At 35.4% G+C, this 22,983-nt stretch overlaps 1 protein-coding gene and 1 long non-coding RNA gene across 2 annotated transcripts; both read right to left on the bottom strand.

Moving 5' to 3' along the window:
* Nucleotides 1–5,477: 5,477 nt before the first annotated feature.
* Nucleotides 5,478–7,063, bottom strand: LOC136823607 (integrase/recombinase xerD homolog). Its single transcript, XM_067079789.1, has one exon. The coding sequence runs from the start codon at nucleotides 6,854–6,856 to the stop codon at nucleotides 5,834–5,836; it is 1,023 nt and encodes a 340-aa protein (XP_066935890.1). The 5' UTR covers nucleotides 6,857–7,063; the 3' UTR covers nucleotides 5,478–5,833.
* Nucleotides 7,064–20,135: 13,072 nt separating this feature from the next.
* Nucleotides 20,136–21,209, bottom strand: LOC136823611 (uncharacterized). Its single transcript, XR_010849054.1, has 3 exons — nucleotides 21,115–21,209; nucleotides 20,730–20,822; nucleotides 20,136–20,336 (listed from the first exon to the last, which is right to left on the bottom strand). It is a non-coding gene; the product is annotated as an uncharacterized lncRNA (long non-coding RNA).
* Between the last annotated feature and the right edge of the window lie 1,774 nt (nucleotides 21,210–22,983).

Here is a 22,983-nt window from a genome sequence, read left to right as displayed (position 1 = left end):
CGAGGTCGATAGACCTGAGAAATATATTATTGTAAATTAAAATTAAATTAAAAAATTAAAAGTTACATAAATGTAATAGGGATAAAATGCTAAACTAGTGTAAAGTACTGATGCATAAAAATTAGAGACTCAAGCAGGCTAAATTGAAATAGCTAGAAGTTATTATCAAAGGTGCTCAAGAAGACTAGAATTAGGCTGAGACTAAGGCACAAAGATGCTGAGAATAATTATCTAAATTAAATTAATTGGGTAAAAATTGATATAAATATTGAAATATTGTGTTTGTGAAAGTTTGAAAATAAATTATTTAAATGTTTGATTTTATGCAAAAATGTATATATAAATTAAAATTACGTTGGTTTAGCCAGAATTTTCAGCTTTTGATTTGAAAGACGATAGTTTAATAATATTTGTAAGTTCAGGTTTTAAATCGTTCCAAAGATAAACCATGGATTAATCTTTATCCGTCATCTTTAAAGGGGAGTTTTTTCGAAAACTGTGACACCTTTAAAGAAACCATTACAGTGTTAAAATTTATCTCAAATGGTACTGCATCATCATACTTATCCGAGGTAAGTAAAGCGTTCTCGATTCATTAATAGCGCTATTGAGTTGTGCTACCATTAGGCTACCACTATCAAACACTCTAATTAAAAAGGTCTCCAGGGTTTATTTAAGTTCAGTGTTACTTTCTAACTAACTAACTTTCTAGTATTGTCTATACAATACCATAGTCAAAATTTCGCATCACGATTTTCCCATATGACTTCTCAAATGAAACTTTGACTTGCTCACTCATAACAGTGTATCCCATGTGCAACACCTCGGCGACTTTAACACCATCTTTGAAAACCAACACATAGTAATTACCACCTCTCAATTTTTGTTCAATTTTGATATCAAACCATTGGTTTAATGGAAGGACTTGCTGGTAGACGATTTGAGTGCTAGTGCCAATGTGAGACCATACGTGCATTTTATTGGTTGGAGAGAATTGAATATTTGGTATTCGTCATCCAAAGTCTCCTGCTGCTGGTTTTGACAAAAGAAATGCGTCTGCCCAACCAATATTTCCCATTAATTTAATCCACAATTTGACTTGCCAATTCGGAGGGGGCCAGTTTTCAATTGATTCAACTGTATGATGTTCCGGTAGAAAAATCTGGGTACCTAAATTAAGAGATATATAAACACATCAAGCAAGTTACACCTTTTCTACCATAGCCGCCAATTACCGTGTGGACATTTTTTTCCGGTTCTAACACCCTAAAACCGTCCCAGTCTTTTTTTCGCACCTAAAGACAATAGAATCTAAATACATGCGGAAATGCATGTTAGCCTCCACTGATGCAAGTTATTTGATCTCATGGTAAATCTTAAGTCTAATGTTAAAACTGAGGGAGTTCCTGTTTTGTGCCAAATATTGTAAAAAGACTTGAATCAACATGATGACTGGCCTATATCATGGCGTTCTAAATTCTAGATTTAGAACGCCATGGGCTATGTCAAATTTCAGGTATAGGGGGAGGGGGTTGACCGTCGGAGCTCAAAAACGAACCTTGTCAGATATCAATGTATGACTATTCTGATTCTTGAAAGATGAAATTTGGAACCCAAATAGAGATATTTCATAATCTGAAAATGTTACTTCCAATTTATTGTTTACAAACCAAGTGTTTTTGAAATGCATTTGAATTGCTAACTTATTTCTTGGAAATTCATAATTCACAATTCATAAACTGTACAATCTAAAAGCATAGTTGATGAGCTGCTTTTGAATAAACTGGGAGATGAATATGAATTATTAAAATAGTGTATAATAAAATTTAGAAAATTAGATTTACTCGATACGGTCGAGTATTCCACCGTACACCGCACTCTAACTTCAGTCGAGCTAGAATCTAAAAATGCGTGTCTGTTTGATACTGCATATACCAGAAAAATCTAAGGCAGCCTGAAGACTTCCAAAGTTGTCAGATGGATTAATTGGGTATACTTGTTCGTCGTGTTCCTTGTATAAGCATCTAGATGTGCTTGATTCAAAAATTGACAGGGTAGAATTTTTTTTTTCATCCTCTATTACCAGTTTTTTAAGGACAAGCCACAAAAGAAGCTTTTGTATTGATTCAATGTATTTGAAAACATTTCAACAATTCGGGCTAATTCAATGAGAAATCATATACAATGAAATGGTGGATTTACAACGCAATTTACAACATACAATAACAAACCGCATACGTTGGGAAAGGTGAAGTGATCCATTTTCAGTCTATAAGTCTGAAGCTCGGAATCTTACAATGCAACTTTGTGATATTTACGGCAACACATAGGGTAGTGAATCGAATAAAAGGTCACACTAAATTGATCAAGTTAATGTAGTTAAGCTTTTGAAAAATTGTTGGAAATTAGCAACAAAGAAAGGTGCAAAAGTAACAAATAATCAGGATATCTACAAAATTTCCAAATTAAACCTTTAATTCTAAAGACTCTTTGGGTTTTTTGGGTCTCTTGGGACATATAAGGATGATTCCAAGATGTGTGTTGTCGAATGAAGTGTGTTAGGGTTAGTTAGGTTTAATGCAATGCAATGCAATGCAATGACTTCTTCTGCTTGACATTTGAGGAGGGGAGTCTTATCCAATTAGTTTTTTTTAACTCCCTACCTCTTTAGAAAATGGTTTTGGGAAGTCATTATTTACTAAGGGAGTTATAATTTCCTGAGAAATCTATACTCTAGGGGAGTGTTTTTTTATTAGTTTATTATGACTGGGAGAGTTATCTTTTACAGGGAGTTAAAATAATCCGCTACACCGGCCGGGTGAAAAATTTCTTTTCTGACCTGGCCGCAGACTATGGGTCCATCTGTATGGTTCATCATAAAGAAAATCAAGTTGATCGTTTGGTTACATATTCCCGCTTGTAAATCAAGCTTTGTTTTTTAGTAGTTGATACATTAGTATTCAGGCCTTATATTTAATTGTAACTTTTTTTACAAGCGTCTTTTCCAAATTTGGTATTAAAATTTCATCTACAATGAGTAAGTCTGCAACTCCAGTTTGACTCGACCAGAAGATTCTCTTTCGGTCCCAGCTGGCACACAACGTTTTTTCAACGTTTATCTACCGTTCACAACGTCCGTTTAACGTTATATTAACGTTGAAATAACGTTGTGTGTCAGCTGGGTAGCTATCTACCAGAAGGAAGCGGAGGACTTCACCCTTTTTCCTGGATTGTTACGCTTACCATTGAACCTTCTATTAATTGCGTGAAGCAACAAGCATAGAGGCACCAAGTAGTACCATTTCATATTAAGTTCGAAATCTTTGCACTACGGTTGCTTGGTAATAAAAAACTCAAAAAAGCCTGAATAGGGTTAGTCTGAATCTACATCTATATGTAGCAGCTTCTACTAAAGTTGAATTATGTTCATAAGATGGTTGATTTTTTCCTACTAGGTTGACTATGACTTCTTTTATTCTTTGTTACTCTCAAAGGTTTGGAGGATGGAGAAGAACTTACTGGTATGTCGGATGTAGCTTTTGAAGATATGGCTTTTGGTGATGCAAAAATGGTGAATGAATGTAGGTGGAACTTTTTCCTCAGTGGGGATAAAAATTCCCAATGAAATCCCAATGGGGATAGAAATTCTATTGTTCCAAGGTTAAAAAATCCGGTGGGGAGGGTTCTGGAGTGCCATTTTTAAACATTGAATTTCGAATGGGATGAAATCAAAATCAATTTCTCAGTAAATCTGAAGTACCACCGGGGACATAGATTCTTTTGCCAAAATTTCATGCATTTTCATGTTTGAAATCGCAAATTAAGTTCCTATAGGCAAATATCACAGGTTTAAATCTTGGAGATATGGGAGGTTACTTTCTTTTGAAATAAAAATTTTCGAGGCAAAAACTTTTCGATACTTTTTTCTTTTTTTGCTGAAAACTATTAATTCCAAGGTGGAAAAAAAAATTCATAGTCGGGAGTGCCTTTTGAACCCCTTGCCTACTGAAAATAATCTAATAAACCAATTCTTACTGCAAAATATAATCCTTTTTTTCCAATCTCCACTGAATTTTTTGACTTAAAAACAAAAGAATTGCAATCCCCAGCCATAAAAATATGGGAATATCAATCCCCATTGAGTTTCAGTCCGTTATTTTTATCTCCACTGGCTGAAAAAATCTTACTGGGTCTGTGAGAAGATGGTGTTTTAGTACTTCTAAAAATTGCATCCCCAGTTTGCCCCTATCTTGGTTGACCTACCACGCTTTTGTGTACCAAACCTACGAAATATGAAAATTATAATATAAAATGAAAATTCTGAGAAAATATATTGAATTATCTTACACTGGCTACAAGATCATGGTTTATTGTTCTTTATTTATAATTTGCATTGTATTATCTTCTTCACATAGATATGCATGACATGAATGTTGTATTTGATGAAAACTTTGATTATGATGACATCAACAAACAAAAGCTGGACAAAAAGCACTAGTCAATGCGGTCGTCGTTGTCGCCGCTGTGGAAAATAAGACATTTATTACCTATACCACAAAGACCGTGTATATACCCTCTTAGAAGTGAGGGGCAAATCACTCGAAAAATGGTGTACGAGATTTATGATTTATTTTTGATTTCTGATTTATTTCTGATTTATTTTTGATTTCTGATTTATTTTTGATTTATTTTTGATTTATGATTTATATATATTTTCATTTGTTAAAATTTAAAATCCATATATTACTGTCAGTTTCACGCCTTGTGCGATCATCAGTTCCTGCCTAATCTTACTCACAATCAAACCCCTCCCAATAAACTGACACATTTGTTTCGTTGAAAGGCATTGTCTTGTGGTTCCGGTTAGCAGTGGTTACATGTTTCTAGTATATATAATTATATAATATAAAAATTAATAATAACTAGTTTGAGTTATCATTTATATTATGGGTTGGTCGCGTAAGTAGTTGGTCGATGGCCGTGCAATCGTTTCTTGTGTGTCTCTTTTCTTGGCACGTAGTCGGCAAGCATCTGTGTTTTGGCATATCTCGCCGGGAAAAGTTTTGGGCTGATAATCGCGTTGTCGATATTCCGAAATGTTACACGATGTTGGATAGTAAGTTGTTCCTTCCCTAATAGAGAATTTTCTTATAATTGACTTAAAAATATTTATACGATTAAAATTTTAACCCCTATGGATGAGGACTGATCTTTTGTGATAGTCCTGATGCATCAGGTGAAAAACTCTTGCCCTAAATAGCGAAACAAGGTGTTCTCTGAGGAGCCAAACGTAGAGAACGTGCAAGAGAAAACTGTTGCGCCAAACCGAAGTTCCATCCAAATAAATATAACAAGTTTTATAACTGACAAAAAAAAAAAATATATATATATATATATATATTTCTTCTTTTTGTGGTCTTGGCGCTTGTTCGATGGTATTGATGACATTCTTTTGTTGCTTTTTGTCCTTTGTCACGTATTGATGTAAACATGAAGAAAGAAAAAATTGGATATAATTGAAATGGTCGCAAATATTTGCTAAGTATGCTAACCAGAGTCGAAAGACCGAGTGATCTACACACGGCTTGTCAGCCCTTTTGAATAGTCCCAGACTCCATGCTTACGCATGCGTAGAAAACATGTTCGCATAGAAACGGAAGGAAAACAATTTCCAACTATCTTCGAACGTCGGAAATTTAATTTCCTGCCTAATCTTACTCACAATCAAACCCCTCCCAATAAACTGACACATTTGTTTCGTTGAAAGGCATTGTCTTGTGGTTCCGAGTGGAAAAAAGAATGGTAGGTGGTAGATAAAGAAAATAAGTAATAATCACAAGCCTAAGGATTTAGAAATACTCATTCTAGTGGCCATACTATCTTTGATATAACCGTCTCTGGCTTTTTCGGATTTCCAACGTCCGTGTTTTGATATCAATCTGTCGCTTACTCCGTTGTTGGCTGCGGCCGAGGCTCCGCCTGATCTCAAACCGTGCAAACCGTACCGAACACCTTCTTCTTTAAAAGGAGTGACAAATTTCAAGAAAATCTCTCTTGCTCTAGAATAACCGAACCCTAAAGTCTTGGAAACTCTGTGGCCTTTTTTGCATTTGAAAATTCTTGGGATTAAATAACATTGTTTGTCCTTTGAAATATCAAGTTCGGCTTTTTGCAAAAATTCTTCAAAGATATTAACTGGGCAGTACTTCGAGTTCAATCTAGCAATTGGAATTTTGTTACCTTCATGATGTTGGTCATTCTTTGACTTTTCTACGATAATTTCTAACCTGTCGGGTTTGATGCGTACGTCTCCGAGTTTCAATTCCAGAATTTCCTCTACTCTCATGAATCCGGTGAAACCTATCGTCGCAAGTACTAAGAATCGAAGATTTGGAATTGTGTGGTCTTCTCTGTATTTGTCGACTAGCTTTCTGATTACTTCTGGTTCTAATGGTTCCATTTTTTCCTTTGGGGTTGCTGTGAGTCTTGAACATCCTTCAAGGACTGACTGTAGGAATGGGTCTTCGGTTGGAGAATTTAATCCTGCCATAATATGAGCCCATCGGATACCGTAGAATGCGGAAATGACTGATCCTTTCGTTGATCTGGTGAGTCTCAGGTGGTTAAGATAAAGAGCGACGTCGAGTGGTTTTGCTGGTATTGCTTGAATTTCTGGTTTTGTTGATGTCCATTCTATCCATTTTTGCCAGGCTTTGGAGTATTTATCGTTTGTTGATTTTGCGTGTGAAGCTTCGAGCACCGTCGTTAGCGAGTATTTGAGGTTGTTAAGTTCTGTGTTCTCAAATGACTGATTCCACCAGGATTTTGTGTCTAAAACGAAAATCTCTAAGGACATGAAAAACTGTTACACAATCTAAAGATGCTCGTATCTTTTAATTCTAGTTAGAAACTCGTATTAAGTTCGATTTGATTTAATGTTCGATGTTACCATACTACGGTACCTAGGTCGTATTTGCCTCTTCATGCTCTCAGCTTTCCATACTACGGAACTTAGGCCTTCTTGCCTCTTTATGCTCTCAGCTTCCGTACTACGGAACTTAGGCCTTCTTGCCTTTTCATGCTCTCAGCTTTCCATACTACGGAACTTAGGCCTTCTTGCCTTTTCATGCTCTCAGCTTTCCATACTACGGAACTTAGGCCTTCTTGCCTTTACATGCTCTTAGCTTTCCATACTACGGAACTTAGGCCTTCTTGCCTTTACATGCTCTCAGCTTTCCATACTACGAAACTTAGGCCTTATTGCCTTTTCATGCTCTCAGTAATAATTGTTTTTAAACGTTTGTAAGTGTAGCTAGCTTTAAATTTCTCTTATTTTATTTCAGTATACCAATCTAAAAAATACAAATTTTTTACCTCAAGCAGAGTCGCGTTGTCTCTTCTCTTCTACTATTCTGTGTTAGTACAAGTCAAAATAAGTGTCTTACTATATTTTTTAGTGTTGTCATATTAATTAAGTCGTAACAAGTGAACGTAAAAGGTAAAAGATAAAAGGGTAGATAAAAGAAAAAAGTTAATCACCGTTTGGTTAATTATAGTATGCAATTTGATTCTTAACACGAAACGATAGCTATTAAAAAGATAATTTGCTACGAAAATGAAACTTTTAACGCAATACAATCGAATCTGGTATAACCATGAAAAATGTTACTTTTGTTTGAAATAAAAAATGGTTTTACAATCTTGAAGTCTTTAATAAATGAAGCCATTTGAATTCCATTAGGGAATAATATTGGCCAAAAATAAGCGGATCTCCAGACAGGCACCAAAAGAGTTCCACTAGCCTTGCATAATTTGAGATGTTTTATTGTAGAACCCACAAGAGAAATAGGGGGACATAGCCAATTATTATCTTTGCTCCAATCTTCTGTGAATGCGTTTACGTTTTCTGTCCCTGGGCAATAAAATTTGGAATTGAATCTTTTAAGTTTCGAATTGTTATTATCTGCAAAGCGGTCTATTGTGAAAGGTCCGAAATGACGAGAGATAAATTGAAAACACGAATGATTGACTGACCAATTGTCTGAATCGTTAACGTGAGTGAGATAATCGGCAAGTTCGTTTTCTTCTCGAGGAATCCACTTAGGACTTAAAATGATGTCGTTTTTCGTTGTTAAATGAAAAATATCAAGAGATAGTTGATGCAAATCTGTTTTTGTACTTCCTATAGTTAAAATTCTTGAAGCGTTTTGATTGTCTGTGTAATCTGTATTGTTTCTCCTGTCAAGAATCGTGAAAAACTTTGAAGCACATATTTTATTGCTAAGAGTTCTCTGTAAGTTGAGCTTGATGATGACTCTAAAGACGAAAAACTCCCTGCGCAAACCTTTCTGTTCAATCTTTCGCATACAAAACCTCCAAAGCCTGAGTCGCTTGCGTCTGAAAAAATCACCTTTGTATGAGCTGGGCTGTGTTTCATAGAATAACCATCGTGGTTTTTAAGATTTTTTGACCAAAATTTAAGTTCGCTTTTTGTGTCTGTGGAAGGCTCGAAAAAATTATACCATGAAATTCTGCTCTCGATGTCGCGGTAGATCCCTCTAGTAAACATTCGCGTGCTTGGTCCTATTGCGGCGTGCATTGAAGAAAGGTGTCCTGCGATATATGATAGTTGTTTGGCGCAGACCAAAGCTTGCGAAAGAGCCGTATTTATCCTTTGTAGTAAACTGTTAACTTTGTTTTTAGGTACAAAAAATTTCATTACTTTTGTGTTGATCACGGTGCCTAACCATTGACCTTCTTGCCGCGGGTTAAAATCGGATTTTTCTAAGTTCAAAACTAAGCCACTGTTCTCTATATCTCTTCTGGCAATATCTGAAGCCTCGCTGGTTTCCTTTTGTGATTTCCCGCTCAGTATGCCATCGTCTAGATAGATTATAGCTTTGATACCTTGACCTCGCCATTTGCTCACGAATGGTCTAAGAACTTTTGTAAAAACATAGCATGCTGTTGACAATCCCATTGGGAGTACTACGAATTGAAAATATCTTGTTGAATTGTCTTTGAATGTCCATTGAAAGCCTAGAAATTTTTGTTGTTCAGGGTGAATGTCGATGTGATAATAACCTGTTTTTAGGTCGAAGGTAGTAAAGAAATCGTTTTTGTTCATAGTTTCTGAAAGTGTGTGCAAGTCTTCGTATTGAAATTTGTGTTTTACGACGTGATCGTTTATGTTCCTCAAGTCGATTACTAGCCTCAGTTTTCCTTTATTTTCTGCCACAGTAAGAGGATTGCAAAATTTTGGCACGTTTTTGAGTTCTGAAATACATTTGTTTTTCAAAAGTTTCAAAATTGCCTCGTCTACAAAGTCTTTGTGTTTTAAACTGCTTGCATTGTTCTTTTCGCAAAACTCTTTTGGGAATTCGTTAAAAGGTATTACGTAACCGGAATCGATAATGTTTTGTACAAAAGATGGAGCTTTTAATGTATTTCTCCAAAAATCAGAATGTTTTTTCAATCTCCCAACTACACAAGTTTTGTCGCTAAGCTCGGACGAACAAACCTCAAAGTTAGTGTTCTCACTTTCCGTGTCTGTCTGGGCAAGTGTACTGTAGGTGGTCTTGCTTCCCACATATAAAGCATGCCCTATTAAAATTAGAAAAATTTTTCGTACTATAAGTATTGAAAAGCCTGTCTCTGTAATAAGGACGATCTGATCTGTAGTCTCTAGAGTTATCTCTTTTCATAGGTATATTTTGAGTAGAAAATTTCTTTTTTGATTGTTCCTTGCCTTTCCTTTCTACATCGGCCTGCCTTCTAGACCTTGCCAACCTTTTTTCATCATCTTCATCGACAGCAAGTGCGTCGGATCTATAATGTCTTATAACGTTCCAACCGTGTTTTTCTCTATCAGCAATCAAAATATGTCTTTGCCTCTCTTCAAGAAACTTCTTACCTTTTTGCAAGTTGCTCATAATCTCACTACCATTACCATTCATTAAAGCTTTTTCAACGTCGTTCAAACAGTTAATGACTTTCTCGTTTGCTTCGTATTGATCTTTGTTTGCGATTCTTTTAAAGTTTTGTTGTTCACCAATCTTTCTCTTTTTAATAATGTCGTCTAGTTCATGTTCACAAGAACGTTTTAGCTTTTCGTTGACCCTTTCCATCAATGTTGTTTCTTTCTCCTTTAATTTATCTTCTAACAATTTTTCAATCTCTTCGATGGTAGCCATGTTTGTTTCAAAGTTAATCCACGTGTGCTGCTAACCAGAGTCGAAAGACCGAGTGATCTACACACGGCTTGTCAGGCCTTTTGAATAGTCCCAGACTCCATGCTTACGCATGCGTAGAAAACATGTTCGCATAGAAACGGAAGGAAAACAATTTCCAACTATCTTCGAACGTCGGAAATTTAATATATACTATGTATACTACAAATAAGATTTTCTCTCACAAGATGTATACACTATGCTAGAAATTGTAAACCGTTACGAATGAAAGAAATTTAATAAAATGCTCTTGGGAAAAAAATTAATAATAAAAACAATAGTTTAAGACATTAAAAATTAGTCCGGTGGGACGACTTTGTAATTGTGCAAGATAAATTTATTTAAGTGGCGGCATTTAGAAATCAGTTCTGTTCTTTTGTTTAAGAGAGGTAGTTTTGACGTGATAATATAAAACTTTTCCGTCACGCACAGGTTGCAAATTTTGCTACCATTTTTGTACGAACTAGCACGATCAATTATGCTCCAAGAGAGTTTAGGTATAACCCCCTTGTTTTTCAGTTCCCAAACATATTTTGATAGTTCCGTAGATTTTGACGCTATTTCGTGTCGGGATGAATGATTGTGTGACGCCCAACGGTCTTTGAATTTTCCACCGGTAAGGCCAATGTAATGTTTGCCCTCGTCGTTTTCTGATTGGGTGACGTGGCACTTGTTAATGACACTTTCGGTTAGGCACGAACCATCCAATGGGCAATCGTTTCGATTTTGACAGTTGCACAAGTTATAGTTAGCATAGTATAAGAAAGCCGCGGCTGGAATATGTACAGCATTGTCTTTTCAGTTATTTGTTGTTCCATCTCTGTCTCCGAGCTTTATAAGAACATCAAGATGCTCAGTTTATTATTGGTAGATAGCTTTTGGAAATTTTCTCTTATTTTCCTTTAAAAAAAGTTTTTTAATTGCTAGATATCTTTGAATCTGTACCCAATAGAACACTTGAACTAATTTTGGACATATTTTAGGGGTATTTTGTGGAAACAATAGTTTTTCGCCAAAATTGAAATTATAAGAACTATTTCAAGATGACAACTTTCCTGTCAGTTTGAATGATGAATTTTGAAGGTGCTGGCTTGAAATTTTCACAGTATTATCTTGATGTACTTTTTCATTGATTTCTAAAAAGATTTTACTGAAATATTGCGAAGGCATCCGAGGCACTTTATTAACTTTTGAGTTCTTTCAGCCCAGCCATTTTGTGCTTGTTTAAATTTCTTATTGTTGATCTTTCCTTTACAATGATTTTATAATGCAAGTGTATTATCAAGGGCATATCATTAATGTCTAAAACGCGCTAAGAAGTAAGTATTAACGACAAACCAATAAAATCTACCATTAAAGATGCTACATTACTGATTTCTTGATCAACAAATAGTCATCAAATACGACAGAGATAGAACAAGAGAAGTTCAGATGTTATCACTCCAGCCGCGGCTTTCTTATACTATGTTGTTAGCAACAGGATTCGATTGTTTGTGTAACTCACTTTTAGTGTGTTTCGATTTAGAATTTTCCTGAATTTATGATTTTTCGGGAAGCAACGATCAACAATAGTTAGAAATTTTCGCGCAACGTTCTTTTTTACATTTAGGCTAAAGGGAGGGTTGAACCAGATAATTTGGCGTTTCCGGCATCGTTTCTTTTTTGTTGGCTTGTTGTTGTAGGTTAAGCTTTCTTTGTAGCCACTGGCTTGTAGGGCGTTGTTGTAATAGGGTGCTGCTTGGTCAAAAGTTCCTTTGCTGGACGATATTCTCGATATGCGGTCTGATATGATGCTAGGGATGTATTTTATAATATTAGGAGGATGGTTCGATTTCGTGTTGACATAGATTGGATCACTATTCGGTTTAGAATAGGGTTTGTATAACTGTCTTTTTAGGGGTCAGTCTGGAGTTTTTACAAGCTCTTATTTGATTTGGTTGGTCGTTAACTTGTAATAAAACATGTTTGTAACTTTTTCTAAAGAACGTGTCATATCTATTACTTCAAATGACCAATTAGTGAAGTATCTTATAAAATTTCCAGCTCATCCCATTTTTAGGTCAAAGGTTATGTCTAAGAAGTTGACGATTTCTAAATTTGATTCGATTGTGATTTTAAGTTCAGATTCTTCCAGGAAAAAATCTTTTATTTCTGATTCCAAGCGGTCGAACAGTCTTGGACTACGTTTACGAAAGCATCCGAGGCCATCAATTCTATAAAGACCACACGTATCAATACCATAGATCCTTGAGTTTATTCAATATATATAAGCCAACCAATTCACACAGCTCCGCACCATCATAACTCCCCATTGTAACATCAAAGTTGGGGTTGCCTTTTGATTTAAACCAGCTGCTATCATTGGTGAACAAAAGTGATTTTCGGGCATGCATGATGATGTTTTCGTCATCTACAGGAATTTCAACAAAACGTTTTGCAAATACAGTGATTTTCTTAGCAAAGTTTCGGAAATAGAGGTATAGAATTCGTCTATGTCAAATTGTACAAATCTCTGGTCCGGTTTTGATTTGATATCTTTAAACCAGGATATTACGTCATCGGAATTGTGCCATTGGTGGACTTTAAACGATTGGCGAATTGCGTTGTTTATCTTCTCGATGATTTGCTTGCTAACCTTTCCTAGTTCTGGTTTCGCAGGGCTTATGAGTCGACACTTCAGGTTGTTTTCAAAATTAGGTTTATGGTCTTTTAATGTGATGAAAGAAACGTTTTTGGCAAGACATTCGACTGTCAGCAATCCCGAGTTTCTTAACGAACTGTATTGTGCTTCGGTATTAATTGTGTCGTAAGTCCACAACTGTTTGTTTGACTTTTCATAAGTTTTTGTGACGTTTTCGATGTAAAGTTTGTTGCGGGTTTCTTTGTCGAGTTCATACAAACTACGTGATTTGTCTGCTGGGATAAGTGCTTTTTTTGAAGAGTTGATTCTTTTGATATCTTCGCAAAGTGTGTTTTGGAATTCATTGTTGAAAGGTTTGAACGCGATGTGCTGTATGAGGTTCAGAGTTCGTCTTCAAATTGCGTTCAAGTTCAGCATGTCTTGGTGAACATTTAAGTGTTTTGAAACCATAGTTTGGTTTATGTTCAGGTTTTTCGTCAAGTTCATAATGTCTTGTCGTATCTTTTTTACTATTTTATGTGTATGTTGGAGCTACATCTGTAAGGTTTGTTTTGGTTTTGGATTTGTCGAACCGGATGGCTTGATATGGGAATAAGTCTACAGTAGTATAGAGCGTGTGTTGGAAATTTTAACTATTGCAAATATCTTTTCGGGAGATTAAGTCTGTGTATTAATCTTATGTTTTGGGGTTACCAAATCTTCTCCCCTATCATTTCCATCTTTTCTGGTTACAACATTTTTATACACTTTTTCAGCTTAGCCTTCTCCTTTTGGCAGGAGATATTGAGTCTAACCCGGGGCCGAGAGAGAAAGATAACACCTTATCAATTTCTCATTGGAATCTAAACAGCGTTTGGGTTAATAAATTTTCAAAGATTGCTCAAATTACTGCCTTTCTGAGTGCTCACAAGTTTAACATCTTCTGCGTTGGTGAGTCGTTTCTCGATTCCTCTATCGAGAGCGATGATTCGAGGTTGAAGATAGAAAATTATGAGTTGCTCAGATGTGATCACCCATCTAACTCAAAAATAGGTGGTGTTTGTCTTTATTATAGAGGGGGTCTTTCTGTTGATAGAAGGCCTGAGTTGTCTTCTCTTGACGAGTGCCTTGTTTGTGAAGTTAAATCTGGTTCGAAAAAACTTTTTCTTTGTCTTCTCTACCGAACTCCTAGTCAAAATGCAGAAGAATTTTCTGCATTTAAAAAAAAATTGGAGGAAACTATCAGAAAAATTAATAATGTTTCTCCTACTTTAGCTATTTTTCTCGGTGACTTTAACGCAAGAAACTCAGTTTGGTGGACTGGTGATATCACAAATTCTCAAGGAGAGGACATTAGCGAGTTAGCTTCACAATATGGGTTACATCAACTGATTGGTGAGCCGACTCATCTTCGTCCTGGGTGTTCTCCCTCTTGCATTGATTTTATTTTTTCATCTTCGCGGACTCCTATTTTAGACTCCGGGGTTTTACCTTCACTTAATCCACGTTGCCACCACCAGATACCTTTCGTAAAACTAAACTTTCAAACTACATTCCCTCCAGCCTATAAACGCAAGATTTGGGACTTTTCTCGTGCTGATGAGAGGGGAATCGTGCTTGCCCTGAATGCCATTGATTGGGAAACCTCCTTTCTGGGACTCAACGTAGAAGATCGTGTTTCCCTTCTCTCTGAATATATACTTAATATTTTTTCTAATTTTGTTCCAAATAAAACTATCACCGTCAGAGACAAAGATGCGTTATGGATGACTCCTGAGATAAAGCAGATGCTTTTGGATAAGGCTAAGATATATCGTCGTTGGAGAAAATGGCGAAATCCTTTAGATGGTCAGGCACTTGTTGACATGGTTGACAGGTGTAGATTGGCCATCAAGACTGCCAAGGATAACTATTTTTCGTCTTGGCAACTCTTTAAATGATCCAAACATAGGAAGTAAGAAATACTGGTCTACTCTGAAGCAGTTTTCTGAACGTACGCAAAACCCCGAAAATTCCACCTATTCGAAATGAAAGAAAACGTCCTTGTAAGCCGATGTTTCTGAGAAGGCCGATATTTTCAACTATTTTTTCTCAAACCAATGCTCACTTATCGATACTGGCAGTGTTTTGCCACCTGAACAATTTCTTACTAACTCTAGACTCGATAATCTTGTATTTGAAGAAGAAAAAATCGAGTCTATTATTAATTCTTTGAATGTTAACAAGGCCCATGGGTGGGATAATATTTCTATTCGTATGGTCAGAATCTGTGGTAAGTCTCTAGTAAAACCTTTGCTTAGTATATTCAATCTTTCTATCAACTCTGGCATCTTTCCATCACAGTGGAAGAAAGGAAACGTGGTTCCTGTCTATAAAAAGGGAGACAGGAGCATAGCCAAAAACTACAGACCAGTGTCTCTTCTTCCTGTGTTTTGAAAAATATACGAAAAGTGTATTTATGATACACTTTACAGATATTTTGAAAATAACAACTTATTTTCTCCTTGTCAGTCTGGTTTTCGGGAGGGGGATTCCTGCATTTCTCAGTTGTTATCCATAACGCATGATATTTATACAGGGTTTGACAAAGATCCTTCTCTAGATACCAGAGGGGTGTTTTTAGACATTTCAAAGGCATTCGATCGGGTGTGGCACGATGGCTTACTTTTTAAACTCAAATCTTATGGGGTGACTGGACCGTTGCTTTCCTTAATTCGCAGCTGTCTTGACGATAGGCATCAGAGAGTTGTGTTGAATGGGAAAACATCTGAGTGGAAGCGAATCAATGCAGGGGTACCTCAAGGCTCGATTCTTGGTCCATTATTCTTCTTAATTTATATTAATGATCTTCCAGAAAACCTTGAGTCAAAACTCAAGATCTTTGCTGACGATACCTCTTTATTCTCTCTTGTGATTGATCAACTCTTGAGCCTTGATGTACTTAACAGAGATCTCTCCAGAATAACTGATTGGGCTCATCAATGGAAGATGTCTTTTAACCCTGACCCATCTAAGCAAGCTGTTGAAGTCTATTTTACCTGTTGACTCACTCCTCCTAATGCTCCAGTAATATCCTTTAATAACTCTAATATCGCGACCAGTGAGTACCAGAAACATCTTGGTTTAATCTTAGATTCAAAACTTTCTTTTGATCGCCATCTAGATGAGAAGATACAAAAGGCCAATAAAGGAATTGGTCTTATTAACCGACTTCGCAAGCATGTGCCTAGGAGATCTCTACTAACCATTTATAAATCTTTTATTAGGCCTCATCTTGATTATGATGATATCGTATATGACCGCCCAGGAAATGCTACCTTTGTGCAGAAGCTTGAATCTATTCAATATAAAGACTGCCTTGCTATAACAGGCTGTTTTCGTGGAACGTCTCAAGAAAAACTATATTCAGAACTTGGTCTTGAAAGTCTTGCTGACAGGCGCTTTGCTAGAAGAATGACATTCTTCTATGGAATTATTAACAATTTAGCCCCTTCGTATTTACGCAACTACCTGCCAGTAAGACTTACAGCACCAGGTGGCCTTAGAACAAGAAATCCTATTTATCCTCTTAATATACGAACTGAGCGTTTCCGTAACACTTTTTTTCCGTACTGCATATCTCAGTGGAATGTTCTGGGAGGTAATATACGAGATATACCTTCAATTAAAACTTTCAAAAAAGCAATCTATGAATTTTTGAGACCCAAGCAATCCCACGTTTTTGATGTTCCTGACATTCAAGGAGTGATCTTTCTTAATCGACTTCGGGTCGATTTCAGCCATCTCAACGAGCATAAATTTAGACATGGATTCCGCGACACTTTAGACCCTTTCTGTGGTTGCCGAACTAACTCTGTTGAAAACACTCAACACTTTATTCTGCACTGCTCTATATATTCCCATGCAAGACAATCTTTGTTCGACAAACTTCAGACCCTAGGCATTATTTTTCATCCGCCACTTAACCCTCCTTTTTTCTGTCGGATTTTATTATATGGGGATGAAAGTTTGACTTCAAATCTAAATAAATCTATTCTTTGTTCTGTTGTTGAATTTCTTAACGAAACTGGAAGGTTTAGCGGTGCTTTATTTTAGGCTTTTACCTAACAACTGTAGCTTCCTTCTCCAAGATTTTTTTTTTTTTTTGCTTTAATTTATTTACTTATTATTTATTTATTTTTACATAGTCTAGTACCTCTGGCGATATAACGTTAGTTCCTAGCGGGGGGAGGGACTATATTTTATGTTTAAGTAATGTTTTGTAATATATGTTCGTAGTGTACACGTGTCTTTGTTTCAATAAAGAAGAAAAAAAAAAAAAAAAAGTTCATAACATAATGAAATACTTTCCATCTGACTCTCTTGATAAACTTTTCAACTTTCTCCGAGGTACATTTTTCATTGAATAGTTGAGAGTAAATTTATCCATAATTCGACCAATTAAAACAAACAAATAACAACATCCATTCGACAGTGCTCAACAGCAAAATATTACAGGAGCAAATTCATACCATTGTTGAAAACTATTGTTTTTATTATAAATTTTTTTCCCAAGAGCATTTTATTAAATTTCTTTCATTCGTAACGGTTTACAATTTTTAGCATAGTGTATACATCTTATGAGAGAAAATTTTATTCGTAGTATAGCATATCTGATGATCGCACAAGGCGGGAAACTGACAGTAATATATGGATTTTAAATTTTAACAAATGAAAATATATGTATCAAAGCTCTATCGAGCACTGTTTCATCATTTGTTTTCAACAATGGTATGATTTATGATTTATTTATGATTTATTTTTGGTTTATGATTTATTTTTGATTTATTTTTGATTTATTTTTGATTTATCTCAAATTTATGAATAGGAGTAATGGAGTAATTTTATGGAAAAATGGTCTTGATATGATAAAGGAAATATCGATCACGTTTATTAAAGTATTCGTATAAGTGATTTTTAGTTTCGTTCATATTCTTTTTCATTTAGTGCTATCGACAAATGGATTGTTAATTGATTCTCTCATACAGATGTAAACCCATACATTATTTTTGCCTTTGATAACAAAATATTTGTATTGCCTTGATAATACAAAAATAGTCTTCGGTAAAATGCAAGTATGTTTTTATTTTTCCGAAATTATTTGCAACTAAGCTAAAAAGTATACATCTTTGAATACTATTTAGCTTATCAGCTTTTTTATGCTTGCGGGGTTGACACTGATTGTGCCAGATAAAGCCTGGGATACTAACGAGGTTGCTTTTTCCTTTTTTTAGAACCCTGACTATAGATATTATTTGACTTGCAAAAACACTATAGCAAGCTCCCCAGGAATATGGATTGTAAAACATCATTATCCTTAATTCGTTCCCAGGACAATTAAGTGATTATCATGACATTTATAGCCACGCCTCAACATCGCGCATGCCATGGCAACCCGTCGGATGCTGTCTACTAGTTCAAATTTGTATCTTTCTTCGTGCTGCACACTTGCAGTGGCCTCTTTCATGAAATCTGATTGGTGCAAAACGACGTCATAATAGAACGACCTTTGACTTTTCCTTTACCGTGGTCAAGTCTAATATGTTCAATAATTTTATTATTAAGGTAATCTTTTTAAGTAAGATTGACCACGCAATAACAAATATTGCCGCGGAGGAAAGTAACCTCGCTGCTCGATTTCATTTTGACGTTTGAGAGGAGAAAAGTAAAAAAGTCAAACATTTCTCTTACATCAATGTTTGCCAGCCAACTTGACCTTTTCAATTTCAACATCCAAGAAAATTGACTGAAATAATGTATGTATCATTTATCATTGTTTTGATTGTGAACATTGTACCTTTCATTAGCTGTGAAACTTCAGAAGAAAGCTGTAATCAAGTGAACACAACATGTAGTGATTGCATAGACATTGAAGGTTGTTTTTGGTGTGGGGCAACAGAATCCTGTCATGCTTATAATACCATTCCAACAGGTTGTTCTACAGCCAACTGGTTTGTTGGGCAATGTACGATTGCTGGATATTGGTTGATTATTGTTTTACCATGTGTTGGGGGTTTGCTTTTATTGATTGCATTGATTTGTTGTTGTTGGTGTTGCTGTTGTCAAAATGAAAGCAGCTCTTCAGAAGAACGATATCATCTCAAATCTTCACATAGATTGAAAGAAAAAGATAAAAGGTCTTCTTGGTATATAAATCCTGAAGAACCACAATCTCGTTATGGACTTTATAATGACTCAACCACAAATTATAGTCGTTTTGATAAATAATTGGATGATACTGTATTGTTTATATTTCTTATGATATGACCAAGGAAATCTCTAACTAACTTAGAATTTGGTACCTTTATCTTTAAATTTTTGTGAGGCTTTTCATAAATTCATAAACAGCATAGACCTTTTCGCCTTTCCATCCGCCATATTGAATTGTATGCAAAAATTATGGTGGCCGAATTTCCGTGGTGAAATTCCCTTAGAAAGTATGCAAAACATATGCAAAAAGAAAGTATTAATATAAAACTTACATGCATAATTGGCATTTATTAAAGTGTAATCTTGTAGAAGAAAGAAACGACCCTGCCGATTCCCCGGACAATACGGGGAAAATGTCCGGGGAACAAAACAAATATTTTTATCCCTGGACATATGTCTGGGGTACCATTTATCCCCGGACATATGTCTGGGGTACCATTACGCGCAAGAAAAATGACCCCATACATTATCCCTGAGCTCGAGCGCGCAATGGTACCCCCCTATACAAAATCCCAAATATCTCAGCAACTAAAGAAGCTTTTTTAATTCTGTAAGAAACGCTTTTTCAGGGAAGGATAGAGCTTTAAGAAAAATAAAATTTCATAAACACTCTCTTTTTCTTTTTTTAGAAAGCGGGATCAAAGACGCCAAAGTAAATTTTTCAAAATTTTCGGACCTGTTTACAACGGAAATATAGGCTTATAAATAGGACTTTAGGCCATTATTTGTTTTTACAAGTCTATTGGAAGGTAGAGGACATGCCTAAGAATGATCAATACCCATATAACATCAGGAAACTTTGAATAAAGCTCAGTTTTTACTTTAGAAATTCAAATTTGGAACTTTCTAAATTTCTGGGAATTTAATGACTTTTTAGAGGAGTATTTCACTAAATAATGTGTTCCAACTGGTTCCAAATCAGTCCCTCGTGAAAGTAATTTGACAGACAACTGTATGTGTTAATGTAATAAATGATTTCTTCTTGATTTATTTAAAAAATATGGATAATTTTAAGTTAACAAGAATTTAAAAAGCAGAAAAAATTTTCTTTCTTGCTTTTTCTCCCTGAGGTTCTCATGCCTTTGTCTTCTTGATACGATTCCAGCATGACAACAGGTATATTTCCATCTTCTACACTTGGATATTGAGAAATCAGCAAGCAGCTGAGCAGTATTAGTCGAGGAGTCCAGCTATCCAGCCATAAATTTACGTGTTGCTGCAGGACCACACAAGTCGTCCTACAAAATGATTAAAAATAAATAAAAAACAACATACCAAAAAGAATGTCTATTATCATCAGTTCATATACCCAATCACCACTTCCCTCAGCCTTGAAAAAAACTATTACCGTCAACTGCTCTAACTTGGGACAATTGGTCGAAACATGGGACTAGTTGATATCTGGCCTCTATTTTCACTTACTGTTAAATCTCTTTGACAACAAATTTGTTTTCGTGTATTTTTTAATACGCCGTTCATTAAATTAAGTCAAATCAAATGACTTTGGAGGTTCGGTTAAAAATGGTGGCCGAATTGCCGTCCCATGTTGTGTCAGATGTCGGATAGTCCCAAGTTAGAGCAGTTGACGGTAGTACCTTAATCCTCTTAAGAATATTTCAAATAAGTCCTACCTTAAAATCCAGGGTCAAGTCTTTCATTTCGTGTACCAGCTTTCTCGGTCGTCGGTTGTTGGTCGTTGAACCATCCATCCACAGATCAAAGTCCTGAACACAAGAAAGAAAAGATATTGAAGGAATACAAAATATAGCTATGATCTTCTAATTTAGTATTTACTACTATAAGCCAGATTATTCGATTATTGAGGATCCTGTTCGATGTGATTTTCCTTTAGAAATTCTAGAAAATCTTTGGGAAGAAATAAGACTGTTTGAAGGGCTATATTAGATATAAGAAGTCACTCAACCCCTGCTTCTATCCAAGAGGAACATTAAAAACAAGCCAATCAAATTTCTCAGAAGCTTTTTGAAGTTTTAAAAGGAGATTGATTCACTTAACTTGAAAAAGCTTGACAAAGCCTCCTTCCACCATCAAAAAAACAAGTTGAATGAAATTATCGCTACTTTAGCTACCATGATAGAAAACCCATTATACGCTAATATCAGCCAATCAAAATGTGCCGCGGGAAAATTGATAACTTTGATTGGCTTGTTTTCCTGAAAGATCTGTTAACATTGGCCTATCTTACTAAATATATAAGTGATTAGTTTTCATAAGTATATCACTTACGCCGTTTGACCACGCCAACATCTCTTTTTAAAGCCTGAGAAGAGCCCGCGATCGTTTAAGTACGTCGCGCGGACCGCGCGTTCAGTCCGGGGTGTCCGGGGTGAGTCTCAAAAAGTAATGTTAAAATCCCCGGACATACAACAAGAAAATCCCCGGAGTCCGGGGAATCGGCAGGGTCGTAAGAAAGAATAAATTTTCTTCTCTTGAAAACTAAAAATAATTATATTCGCTCATCTCTTAGAACAAGCACTTCAAAAATCCATAACATTAGACATAAACTCAAACTGAAAAATCACCAACGAAAGTAAAAAATGATCCTTATCCGGCTGACGATAAATTATTCTCCTGAGAATAGAGCCACCAAATGATCCAATCAAAACATTGATAATGTGTGACGTCATAATTACTGCTAATTCAGATTGCCTTTTGAAAGTTTGATATGTGTACTCCGTCTTCATGGAATTTCTTAATGGCATTAAAACAGAATATGCTATGTCTTTAAGAACAAATTTCTAAAAGGCTTTTTTGTTGTTCTGTAAATATTTCTTTTTGGATTAAGAAATTCCATCTTTTATTGTTCTAATGATTATAATATTTATTTATAAGATGCTTTGTTGTCTTTATAATCTTTGTGTAAACTTACAAATGTTTTGCATACTTTCCAACTAAATCCAACCACAGCTTTTTTGTTCCTGTATTTTTGCATACAATTCAAGATGGCGGATGGAAAGGCGAAAAGGTCTATTGAGCGCTAGCTATATACACAAAAATTAAAGGGTGCACTAAAGTTGGTCTAAATATCGACATCCTTCGTCTGACACCCTTCTTTCACAAGTGTTTCAACCGGTATTCCAACGAAGCCATATTTTGGTTTGTACAGACAGTTACATCAAAATGCCAAAAACATTTTGTTCAACCACCTTCACTTCAGGATAGGCCACCATAGAATGAACTTCCTTTTATAGGATGGACCATATTCATGTGGCTTTCAGCCTTGCACTCCATTACAGAGGCTAATCAATTTTAATGACTTTTTTGACCAAAAGTGAATTTTCTCGAGTTCTATGAATTTTTAAACGATCAATTATTTTGCATTGGAAAGAGGAAAGATAAACTTAAATTTTGAGGGGTCATTTATCAAATTTGGTCAACTAGATCAAAAATTATGCCGAAATGAATAAAAATTGCACATTCTGAAAAAGCTCAAAAATGCTGAAAATCGACCTATCAAATTTTGTGACCTAATTATTTTTTTTTTTTTTTTTGTTTTCCGATTTATTTAATGTTGGTCTGACATAGTTATAATAGAATACTAATTAATACCAACTGTAGAGAAATACGCAATACTATAATAAAGAATATATACGATAAAAAATTTTTTTATATACATATTTTACAAAGACAAACATTTGTAAGGTTTATTTCTTTCAGCGAGGATTTGAAAGAATCGATTGATGGTTTGAGCTTAATTTTTTCTGGGATTTGATTCCAGCTAGGCTTCCTCGGAAAAAAAGGATTGAGTTCCAAAACGTTGAGACTTGCCTTAGGTATTGTCATCAAAACTTTGTTTCGGAAGTTAAATTTTATTTCCTTCGTTATATAGATTTGTTGCATGAACTTTGGATTTAATTTATTTTC

This window comes from Clytia hemisphaerica, unplaced genomic scaffold, assembly GCF_902728285.1.
Source record: "Clytia hemisphaerica strain Z4C2 unplaced genomic scaffold, Clytia hemisphaerica genome assembly, whole genome shotgun sequence".
In the NCBI taxonomy this organism is placed as follows: domain Eukaryota; kingdom Metazoa; phylum Cnidaria; class Hydrozoa; order Leptothecata; family Clytiidae; genus Clytia; species Clytia hemisphaerica.
This window is presented reverse-complemented; position numbering and strand designations above follow the sequence as displayed.